Raw genomic sequence first — 12,461 nt, forward strand, 5'->3', positions numbered from 1 at the left:
GTTGACAGGGGCACTCCACTGGAGCCATCGCCACAAGCCGCTCTGACCAATTAACAGTTTGTCGTCTTCACACTTTACAAGGCTTGTTTCGCGATTCTTATGTCAAATGACCACGGGCCTTGGACGAAATCAACGCCAGACGCCGACCGATAACAAGGCCGCCTTTGGTGCGTGTCCTTACGTAATTAGAGCGAGGAGTCGCTTTAAAAAAACACTTTTCTTTGGATTGTGGTATTCAAATTATGACGCCGTGTATTATTTTAGGTGGTCAGACCCGCAGAAGAATCAGACGCGTGGATGTCAGAGGTTCCTCGGTGTCTTTGGTAACCATCTGCAAGAAAACCTCGGATGTCTTGCGTCTCTGTTCCTCCCGTGGTTTTTCTGTAGCAAAACTCGCAGAGACAGAATTAAATTAAGGTCGTTTAATTATCTTTCTATCCTGCTGACAACCCTCCGACTCCGTGTCCATGGAAACTTCGCGATCGTTGTAATTGATGGTTTGTACCGACGTGGTCTTAAGCTCTGTAATCATCATTACTCAGGATGAGTCTTGTCTGTGTTGAAACTGTCTCTTAGCATTGAACCAGGAGAGACATCTGAGCTCCGCGTACAGAAATGAGGAGTTAATTTATAAATAATCGAAAAACTCCGGGGGGGGGGGGGGGGGGGAAATTCTTGATGCGAATTAAAACTACTGACTTACTCCTGGATGTTACTTAAATTAAATATGAAAGAGATGATCTTTCGTGCAGATAAGCGAATGACTGGTTCTCTCCTATATCCCATACCGATTTCTCTCGCCGTGATGATGGAAGCTGCAAGTATCCTCGAAACGTTGACGGACTTCTGCCAGATTACATGGTGCAGACCAGAAGACAGCCATCTTGATCTTCTGGGATGCTGTGCTGTGTAGTCTTCGGGTTGTGTACCGACGTTTCGGAGGGACGTGCTGTCTATATTTCCGGGGTTTAGTAGATAAGGATGAGAAAGTTGGTGGTCGCAAGACAGTCTAAAGTCTTAGATCCTAAAGACGTATGATACGAGGTTCTTCACTGTGTTAATGGGACTCTTGGGGCGCTGTTGTGAGCATGTTAGTGGATCTTAGAGAATTCCTTAAAATATAGGGATTTTTTTTTCGCCTGGCAGAGTGGTTACTGTATCATCAAGACGTGAAGACAGCTAAATTGAAACACGTAATTGTAGTTTCGCTGTGTAACCTTTTGCTGAGAGTAATTGTGATGTTTCCATCTCATGCACATCTAGACCAATTAAAATCACGGTATCTGTGCCACTATCAGCTTATGTAACTACAGGTAACATGAATTGTCTTGTGAGATTGCAGTTGTGCTTTTAATGAGAATGTGGTTCTTGTGATAATTTTGTTATGCAGTTTAGCCTGAGAAAATGTGCCCCGATCCTTCCAAGCGGTAGTCTGTATGAAATTCCTTGCCCCACCACAGAAAATACAATTGTTTCGGCCTTAGTGTGGCCACTGTCGCTCTAAATTCCACTGTCTTTTTTTTTAATTCTCACGCTTAACGCTTTTGTTACGGGCTGCTTCATCATGTAGCTTTGTGTTTTTCGTGCTAATGCACGTAATTTCTTAAATGACGAAACCAATATGCTATTTTAGCCAATGTAAAATTTTCCTAGTACCTCAGTCAGCCTCACGTCGTCAGACTTGTTTCGTCTTAATGTTATCTTTACAGATGTGTGCTCAGTCTTCTGTGTGTACGTGTTCCAAAAGATTCCTCCATTAAAATTCAATATGCATTTCTTGTTTCCCTCACGTGACAATAACAGTAGGAATTTCAGTATGAATTATTCTAATTCTATTGTAAACTTATATTACTCTCAGACATTTTCATTTTAAACATTCTCAAGCGGACCGATATTTATTCTTCTTTTAAATTAATTTCTAGATAAATTTTTCTGCTAGCCCGGAGGAGAACTTCGGTGTGTGGCAGGGTCCACGATTCGAACACCGATATGTAACAAACTCTCCTGACAAGGTTGTAGACAGAATATAAATGAGGCTTCGAGAATTTTTGTCGGAGCAAACTACCGCTGTGTGTTACGTACACTGTGTCCACCGATAAAGTTGGACGTAACTTTCCGCGAACACCTTTTGAGATCCTCCGTCGTTCTCGGAAATCTTCTGCAGAAACCTCAGTTTACACACACACAAGGTAATTTATCTCAGCGGTAGAATTTCTTACTTATATTCGGGAAAGTGTCTAGTTCTGCCTGTCGTGGGTTTTATTCTGCGTTCCTCTAGACGAATTTAAGGATATTAACTTCTCGGGAACATCAGGAAACAGTTCCATAAATCTCCTGTCCTTACAGCTCCCGTATCTCCAGATTTTATCGTAATTCTGACATTCGCTTATTCTCTCATTGGCTTCCTTGTGTGCATTTATGAAATGCAACTGTGTGACGAGATGGTAACAATTGTTATAATAATATTTCACTACGTATTGTGTAATGTTACGTCTTAACTTTGCCAAGGTGAACTTTCTCCGATCTGTAGACGACCTAGAAGTGTAACTTTAAAAGTAGACTCCATCTCTTGCCTTGGACATCACAAGTTTGAGGTCCATCTCGTGAGGGTGGAGAACTTCGGAAAAGTTTTATATCTTAAATCTGGCTGGTCCAACTTTTTCCCTCGCTCGGGCCAGAATAGTTTTCCTGTTGGACCCAAGGGTAAAGAAACCCCTACTCTCACTATTTCTACATTGTCATCTTTAATAATACAAATTACCATTGCGTGTGCCGAAATATAAATTTTATTTAAATGTGCACAAAGTACTATAGAGTTGTATATTATTTTAAATTTCCTCCTGAAACACCCTGTATGTGTCACAATTTTTACCTGTAAAACACAAATTCTTTGAACAGCTTGTATCTGATACAATAAGAATTTGTATCAGTAGAACGTGAATCTAACGCTTTTAAAGTCAATGGCTTTAGTGAGAACAAAAAAATGGGTTTTTACTAACTAGTAAGAAATCAACAAATACTTTCGTAGGCCGGAGTACAAGTTGTCGCGGGCCGCCAGTTGGACCACGCTGTCTTAAACGATGAAATGAAGTCGCATGTCTTCTGGGGTACATCGCCGTGTAATCTTGTACCACAGAGCACGACGCTACAACCCAGAAGTCAGCCATCTTCAGACTCACCGCCTTGAAAACCTCAGATCCTACTCGGTTGATCTTTGTAATGGTGAAGTGCAGTGTTTTCTTCGCGGTACGGACTGAATTATATTAAATGTTACTTAGACGAGCTTCGGCTTCAAAGGGTCACACTCGCGTTTGACATTTGTTCAGGACACAAAGAACACGTCTCACGAAAAAGATGGCTGTCTTCTGGGTCTTTGTCCTGATGATGGAAGCAGTAACCACCTCTGAAACGTCGGTAAACTTCCACCAGATTACACGGCGCGACAACCCGGAAGGCAGCCATCTTCATATTCGACGCCGTGAAAAACCTCAAATCTCATGAACTGAGATGAGATTTACGCCATGGAATAATGAAATTGTAGGGGGAGGGGGAGGGTGACGCTTCCCTCGTTTAATCTTCCCGTCGTCTGCCCAAGAACTTGAAGATATGTTAAGAAATAACTCGTATTGAGGATGTCTGAGTGTATTTCGACCTATGTCTCGGTCTAAACTTTTAGGAAAAAGTGAAATATGCTTTTATGTTGAGTCTTAATTGACCAGAAGTGTCATTTCATAACACTAAACCCACTTGATTGTCCTTGGTCATATCTAATCTTTAATTCAAAGTTCGTGTTCTTCTCCTCCCCCGTTTTGGCGCTACAAGAGGACATCGGTAGAGTCAACGATGATGCTAATTCGTCAGATTTGTTACGCCGATGATTCAGTGTAGTGGCTGTTTTCTGATCTTTACGTAATTGCGCGTTGACGTCGCACAAATCTCTTCATATGTGCGGACGGAGTTCATGTATCGAGACAATCTATTCTTGAAGGTTCAAGGTTCCATTGATCTCTGACACTGTACTCTTTGCTTCCGAGTAATCGATAATCGCTTAAATATGAATTCTGTGAATTACATTTCGTACGAATATCATCTGTTACACTGTGGGTATTCAATTTAAACACTTCATAGTTTTGTCAACGCTTACAGATCCGTATAGTTAATGTCCAGTTCAAAACAAGCAAGAATTAAATGATTTGTGTATCGTGATCAAACTACTTTAATAGATTACGCAAAATACGAGGCTCGTCCCAAAAGTAAGTTTCCCTGGGGCCGTTTACAGAAACAAAACACAATTTCATGGAAATATTTATTGCAACAGATACAGCAAGTGTCCAGCTATTTTTCAACATATTCGCCACCGGAATTGAGACATTTGTCATACCGTGGGACCAACTTTTGAATACCTGTGTCGTAGAAGTCTGCCGCCTGGGATTGGAACCACTGTGTGACAACCATCTCCGCCTCTCTGTCATTCTCAAAACGCTGACGCTGACCGGACAGGAATTTCTTGAGGTGTAGGAAAAGATGGAAATCACTGGGAGCGAGGTCCGGGCTGTAGGGTGGATGATTAAACACCTCCCAGCTGAACTCCTGCAGGAGACTTGCTGTCCGTCGAGCCGTGTGCGGCCTAGCGTTATCACTGACCGCACTTCACAGTCGGCGGGAGCTGGAATAAGAACCTCCATCTTCAACAGCTGCAACGATGCTACTGTGAGAACGCGGGAGGTGCCGTTAGTGCATGCGCCATGCTACGTCATTGCTCTATCACGTACGCACAGTCGCTTCGCGCAATATAAGGTTTGCTAGCTGTGGGACGAGTGGGAAACTTACTTTGAGGACGCGCCTCGTATATTGCCTTCAATTTTATCCTTTTACTGATCTTACAGAAACTGGCGTTCACGAATAAATTGTGAGGAGATTAAATTCAAGAATTGTCTTATCTGTAATTTTTTAATGGTTCGAAACTAGGTCCCTCGCGTTAAGATCTATGATGTTTGATAACTTGCTGAAGACAGTAAAATGAATGCCTAATGGGGAGCTTATAATCTGTAGTCTTAAAAAAGATTAAGATAATTAAATCGAAAAGGGTGGGAGAAGATGTCATTTGGGATAATTTGGCAAAAAAAATCGGATGATAATATTAAAGTGAACGCGTATGACGGTGTAGACCGGATTCGTCTGTAAGACTTGGAAGTTTTTACGACGTCTCGAGCTGTCATCCGTGTCATTTCGAAGAAAAAGTCGGATCTTTTAAGAGATGTTAACAGTCCGCGATCAGGGAGTGGTGTCCTCTGGTTCGTTGTAGGGATGTGTGGCGGGCTCTTGTGATCAAGGCAGTAAGCCCGCGGGTCCCAAAAAAAAGTCGGAGAAGTTGTTGACCAGGTGAGGGGAATTTTTGCAGCCACGTCGTTTTCGCACCGAACGTTTCGTAAGATAAAATTGCAATCATCTTCAGGGTGAAATAAAACGACAGTACGTGCTGCTGGATTTTTTCGCATTCTGTATTCTGCCGCTCGATAAAATTTGTAGTTGGAACAGCGGTGTTAAATCTATGGATATAGTAACTGGGATAATAAGTTGCGAGTAAATATTTGAAGAAATAATTTACGTTAAAATCTGGCAGGAAAGACGAATAGCAGAGAGAGAGAGAATAGAAGAGAATGGGGTGAGAAGGAGATAGAGAATGAGACGCGTGGCAAGGAAGATTTAGGCTTTGAAGTCTTGAAAACAACTCGAAGGATCAGAATTTTGCAAGTCTTTTTTTCGATGGTCTTCAGCTTAAAAGAACGGGCAAAGACAATGGAAGAGAAGCTTTGGGGATGGATCATCACCAAGGATGGACAGGATGACGATATTGATGATAAAAAGAAATCATTTGACATTGAATGAAGAAGACTCTGGCTAGTGAAAGTACTGTTAAAGACTCAAGGTTGCTCGTTCACAAGGCCCACTGAAGAAGGAAGAGTTTGTGGGCCGCGGGGGGGGGGGGGGGGGGGGGGGGAGAAGAATAAGAAGAATTTCAAGACGTTGAGATGATAATGAAGATGGAGGGATGCTGTAAGGTCATCGTAGGTAGGCCTATTTATGGATATGCATAATGTGTTCTTGTATTTTTATAAAACATTACCTTTTATCTCGCCACGTCTTTGTTCGGTCCTCCTCACTCTCGTTTTCATCTCTCTCTCTCCTTTACAATCAACGGAGAGCCGCGACCTGGCAAGGTAAGTGTGACCCCCCTCCGTGGTCCAACCCCCACCCCAGACTTACCGAAGACTTCATATAAAAGCCAATGACAGCCACGAGTAAACGGATTTCCAAATAAAGATTCAACAGGTGAAAAGGTAAGTCTCAGGTGTGATTCTTCGGCGTTCAGTGACTCAGAGAGCGGTTTCTGGTACAGGGAATCGGGTTCTGTAGTTCCCTGGCTTTTGTCCGGTGGGTGCTGAACAGTAGTAGGTCGCCCCTCACGTCGAAGGACACTGGAGTTTGTGATTAGTGACTGAGCCAATGCGTTCCGGAAGCTGTGTCACCCCCCAGGCATCAGATACGATGTGACGATTTAGAGGAATCCAGAAACTTCGTGAACGTCAGTGATGACACGTGCTCGTGTCTTATATGTCAGTGATTTACAGCCTGGTAGAAGTTTACCGACGTTTCGAAAGTAATTTCTGCCTCCATCATCAGGGCGGTGAGTTACTCATCGGTAAACTAGTCGATTTATTTCGATCTCAGGCGTATGAAATGCCAGATTGCGTGAGAAAATTTCTTGGTGAGGAACTTTAGCCAAACCTCAAGGGGGGGGAGATTAGGATCACGTACGCGTAGATGGAAGTATAATATTAAAGTGGGTCATAAGGAAGGTTGGACGGTGCGAGGTGGATATATTCATGTGGCTTAGAATAGGAACTGATTAACACGGAATTAGTCTAGTCTTGTTCCATAAAAGGCAGGACATTTCTTGACTGAGAGACTTTTAAGTTGCTAGGAATAACTCTGCTCGGTTTAAGTTAGGTTAACCGTGTTGGAAGGTACTCGTTTCACTCGTGTTTTGTTGAAGCTGTTACCATTCCCGAATTTAATTAAAATCTGGTGGCCTTCGTTGATAGAGGGTGTTCGAGAACAGGGCGTTGAGGACAATATTTTGATCTGTGAGAGGAGAAATATTAGAATAAATATAGATAATTGCGTAGCGATGTTTCGTAATTTATCTTCTACACCAGATATTGTTAGGGTGATCGTGTGAAGGGAACGGACCTTTTGTCAGACATAGGCATAGATGGGAGTATAATATTAAAATAGATGTTAGATGGTCACGATAATGAACCTTACGTGAACAACTGTTAGCTTCTCAAGTAGTATTCTGAAGATGACTGTCTTCTGGGTTGTTGCGCCGTGTTGTCTGGTAGAAGTTTACTGATGTTTCGGAGGTAATTTCTGCCTCCATCATCAGGGCGATGAGTTACTCACCTACGTGAAAACATCAAATCCGGGTGTGAGCGATGTTTTTGGAAATTAGTTAACATAATATAAATCGTCAGCTGACATGGTGAGTGTCCATATGTACTTTTAAGTACGCATTTGTGATGGATGAGTAACCTGATGGGCCGTCTCTCGAATATTTATGGTTGCCGCGCCATTAGTGTCGGTATACCCGAGGCCATGTTTACGTTAAGCCGATCCTGCGCGCTGGTTACCGTTAGTTTCGCGAGTATTCGCCGAACTCTCCACGTGGCCCATTCATCGAAACCTGGATCCTACTTAGCGCCCGATAGAACGGAACTTGCTTCTCGTAGTGGACTCAGCTTTTCCTTCGCACTTTCACAACGCGAAACGAAACAACAAAAGTGTAATAAGTACTCTTGCTTGTGTGGATTTAGATTCGTGTTCGATTAAACGATTAATCGATCGCATTATCGATATTCTCCCGATGCTCCAATGGTTTGTGACGACGTTCGATACGAGTGGGTGAGATAAGGAAGTCTTTCTTGCTGACCGGAACTGAGTTTTCGTGACGGAAAAAATCCAGTTCCGACACTCTTGTACGTAAATGAAGTCTATACTCATTACAGACGGTTAAAATTACATTTTTTTAAGAGTTGTTTTCCCGCTTTGTGAATATGAGCTATTCGAGACTTAACCTATGACTTTTGTAGATGTTAGGGAATTTCCCACGCGAGAACTCCCCCAGCTGGTGAGTTCTCGACGCTGTCATTTTGGAACTTGAGGGTCCTCAGCTATTCCTGCCCCCCATTTTGTCTAAAAATCTATATGTATCGACAGATTCTAGTGTCTCTCCCCCCAACACAAAGTCTCTGTACGTGTACAGACAAACGGACGCATAGTAATCAGCGTAATGCAGTGTGAAGTCCACCGTCTAGTGTCATTTCTCTCTTACAGATGAAGTTCTCCGGTCCTTGCGTGGTGGCGATTTGTACCGTGTTCGCCATGGCCTCTGCAGCCATCAGCGAGATTCGACAGCCGAGCAGCCGACCTGGTCGCTTCCTGTCTCTCCCCGTGCCTGCCAAGTGCAGCCAGAGTAAGTAATTTGGCATTTCATACGCCTGAGATCGAAATAAATCGACTAGTTTACCGATGAGTAACTCACCGCCCTGATGACGGAGGCAGAAAAGACCTCCGAAAAGTCGGTAAACTTCTACCAGACTACGCGGCGCTGTAACCCAGAAGACACCCGTTCATTCCTTCTTTACATAACTTAAACAGGAGCCGGCATAGCTCAGTCAGTGTAGTGACTGGACGACCGGGGTTCGATCCCCGACGAGGTCAAAGGATTTTTTTTTCTGTAGCCTCTGCGTCTAGACCGGTTCTGGGGTCCACCCAGCATCCTCTCCAATGGGCACTCGAGGTTTTTTTTCCCCGGGCGTAACTTAAATAAAAACCGCGGATACTTTAAATCAGCGGTTGGCGATGGATTGTGAGGTCACGCTAGTAGGCGTTCTACTGACAGTTCAGAAAACATCGGTAGAGGATCTCCCTGTCCTTACGTCCTGTGAATTACTTTTTAAAACCTCCTTGTGCTGGTGTTAGCTATTCCTTACGTGTATAACCTCACGCAATTGGTCGAAGGAGCGGATGTTTTCTATCAGAGTAGTACAGATAACTTCCGTTTTCCCGAGACTCGTCCCAAGGTAACCTGCCTGTACTGTACTTCGTAATTTATAAATCTCAGTTCGTGTACAATGGCGGACTTCGATGCTGGCGAGGTTGAACTTTGGGTTATTTTTTTTGCCAGAAAGCTTCGGTTAAATTAATCAGTTAGATAACTTGCATTGGTGCAGTCTATTTTGTGACGTCATTGTAAATAATCGACCGTCTACACAACAAATAAGGAACTGTTATTGAATAAATAGTTAACTCTCACATAACCCCGATTTCGACTATTTCAATTGATTCCGTCATCGTAATCATTGCTTTTGGATACACGTCAACCCTCGTAATCCTTTTTCATAGTTTATGAAGGATGTTTTGTATATTATTCTTAACAAAGGCAGTGTAGAGGTCAATTCTTTTGCCCCGATGTACCTCGTTTCTTCCATAAACACGAAACAATATCAACACAGAAGTTCGCATCTACTGCTCTGTGGTGGTGACGTCATCGAAATATAAGAAACCGCCATAAATTGTTTGTTCTGTAACCCCTCAGAGATTTTAATTTGTGTTAAAGGACGTACTTATTTTCACCAGGGAATTTTGTTTCGTTTGCGCTGGACAGTTGGCAATAGAATCACAAGATAAAACTTAAGACGTTGCGCGCGCAGTTTCAGTGACTCGCCCCCAGCCATTTTGATTCCGGGGACTATAAATTAAGAGGAGCCCTCTTTATCACTTTGAAATTTCGTGAGATTTTATACGTTTTTCGTCGAAGGTCGACTGTTCAGTAAGAAAATATCTCAGACGATGTATTGACGTAAGAGGTGACCATCTGATTAGCTTCTGAAGTTCCTTGACCCCAGTGAACTTTATGGCCAGCTGTCTGTGTGTAGATTATTTCTACCGCGCCGCCATGACAGGCAAAATGACCTTTCTCTCAGATGAACCATGAACTTACCTGCCTGGAGTCACCAAACCTTATAAAAATTCTACTGGTTACATTCTTGTTTGAAGGTCTATGATATTAATCGCCTATTTAATTACGATTTTCATGGATGTTAAGACAGTCTGGTTGTGAATAATAATAATAATAATTTCCGTCTAGTGCTTATTCTTCAACTCGTGTGATTTATTTGGGTTTAAAACCTTCATTCCAGCTTGCTGTTAGTTGTAAGGTACAGGAATTGTAATGTCTCGGAACGAAAAATGTTAATTATCTCAGAATCGGAGATCGAAAATCGATCAGAAATCAGAATTGAGGAGGAAAAGCTTACGAAAGAAATCGTGTCTCATTTTGGATCAGTTGTAATTTATAAATATAACGGGAATTTTTAAAATATTAAGTGTTTCTCGCTGAGCCAACCTCTTGACAGACGGGGTCGTTGAATTTTTACGTACTCTGGCGGCCAGTTGTGAAAACCACCGTTTCCCCGCGAGCGGCCAACATAAAAGAAACTTCCCGAAGTAATAAAGTCTTTAGTAAAAACCTTGGGATTAAATGTCCTTTCATAATGACTTGTGTAAACGAGAGAAATTTGCATGTTGAATAATTATATTATTGCATTGTAAATTGATGTGCGATGTGTAGGCAGCATTTAAATGCCAGCGACCAAAGACCATCTGTTGATTATCATATGAATTTAGTATCGGAAGATGGCTGTCTCCTGGTCTGGTGGAAGTTTACCGACGTTTCAGAGGTGGTTACCGCTTCCATCATCAGGGCATCAACCCAGAACACAGCCATCTTTTTCGTGAGACGTGTTCTTTATGTCCTGAACAAATGTCAAACGCCAGTGTGACCCTTTGAAGTCGAAGCTCGTCTACGTAACATTTAATATAATTCAGTCCGTACCGCGAAGAAAACACTGCACTTTACCATTACAAAGATCAACCGAGTAGGATCTGAGGTTTTCACGGCGGTGAGTCCGAAGATGGCTGACTTCTGGGTTGTAGCGCCGTGTAGTCTGGTAGAAGTGATGTTATCATCGCACTCATGATGGAGGCAGAAAGGACCTCCGAAACATCGGTAAACGTCTACCAGATTACACGGCGTTACAACCCAGGAGACAGCCATCTTCGTGCTCACCGCCTATTTTGGATTTAAAGAGTGTGCACTGTGATGGCTGTTCCTAAGTTAAACTAAAAAAAAAAAAAACTTGAGATTTAAAACACACGATTTGCAACAATTTTGCTTTCTGTACATTTTTTGTTTGTTTATTTCTTCAAATAACTGAGTTCTCCTGTGGCGTCGGGACTCGTGGGACACTCTGTATACTTCTCTTCGCTATATTTTTACCGATTGTGTCGACTTTTTCCCTGCCTTACCATAACCACTCCCGCGAATTCGTCCTCTTGGCTCGACTTAACCATTTCTGTTCCAATTTTTACGTGACCTTTGTGCAGATTGTCCGCCACTCGCATATCACGTCGTGTTGCCTTCTGTATTTTGATCAATGCGTGTGAAATCTTGCACCGTCATCCTCTCTTAAACTTTCTATTCATACGAGAGCCTTGTCACCTGATGACGTTAGTTGAACCAACTACCGAAACATATATGTATATTTTTTTTATTATATATTAGGCATGTCAGTTAATATCGATACATCTATACTATATGATATCGATGTGTATTTAATTATCGATATATCGCGTAATTTCTTGGATGAAAAATTGGTGGATAAACCAGGAGAGAATTCCGCGAGACGTTTCGGTAGGTTATTAATTAGGAAGAATGTAATGTATAAATAACCGTAATAAATAAGCAGTGCAGATGAGAACAGCGTACAAAGGCGACTTCGTAAAGATTAACATCGCCGTCAGACAAAGAGCTTTCATCAGAGCGTAAATCGTGCCTGTGCCAGAAACTGAAACCTCAAAGAACTGCGTTCACGTGCCCTGTCGCAATTCCAGTGACGTTGACCGACTTAAGTCAGCTGTTCAAGATGCAGGCATCACGACGCGGCCAATTCAATTACTTACGTGTTTTTACTTCATAAAATTTCGAATCAACTACGTAAGAATGAGAAATACGGTCTGTATGGATTTCGACAAAACATTGCACACAAATTGATATCATGAATTCTTAATAAATGGGCCCCATATATATTTTATTACCGTGAGGAAATTACGCTCCGATTTCTCATCCGCCCTGATGATGGCGGCAGAAAGCGCCTGTGAAACGTTTGTAAGCGTCTAGACATATTACACGCGCGAAACAACCCAGGATGCAGCTGTCGTTGGTACGCGTCAGTTGATACGTTGTCGTCTTCATCTGCACACCGCCGGTCCGCCATGTTACCGCGAAACAGCGTTAAATTTAAAACTCAAAACGACGTAATTTAAGGAGTGATACG

General features: G+C 42.5%; 2 protein-coding genes across 4 annotated transcripts in view; both read left to right on the plus strand.

Moving 5' to 3' along the window:
* Nucleotides 1-8,472, plus strand: part of LOC110828165 (uncharacterized) — a 70,700-nt gene extending 62,228 nt beyond the window's left edge. For both annotated transcript variants that reach the window (XM_022060621.2, XM_022060620.2), the window contains one exon: nucleotides 8,398-8,472. The gene's annotated coding sequence lies outside the window, so the exon portion shown is untranslated. The remainder of the gene's footprint in view (nucleotides 1-8,397) is intronic.
* slf (C-type lectin domain-containing protein slf) overlaps nucleotides 1-12,461 on the plus strand; it is a 41,938-nt gene that overhangs the window by 21,160 nt on the left and 8,317 nt on the right. The window contains exons 1-2 of one of the 2 annotated variants that reach the window (XM_022060638.2): nucleotides 6,282-6,341; nucleotides 8,398-8,536. In XM_022060638.2, coding sequence (XP_021916330.2) covers nucleotides 8,398-8,536 — 139 coding nt within the window. In that variant the 5' untranslated portion in view covers nucleotides 6,282-6,341. Of the gene's footprint in view, nucleotides 1-6,281; nucleotides 6,342-8,397; nucleotides 8,537-12,461 lie in introns of those variants that run through there. The other variant, XM_087360899.1, reaches the window with a different exon arrangement.

The sequence above is a fragment of the Zootermopsis nevadensis genome, unplaced genomic scaffold (genome assembly GCF_977971745.1).
Source record: "Zootermopsis nevadensis isolate Lab colony 2312 unplaced genomic scaffold, Znev_1.0 Znev_ptg000050l, whole genome shotgun sequence".
Lineage (NCBI taxonomy): Eukaryota > Metazoa > Arthropoda > Insecta > Blattodea > Termopsidae > Zootermopsis > Zootermopsis nevadensis.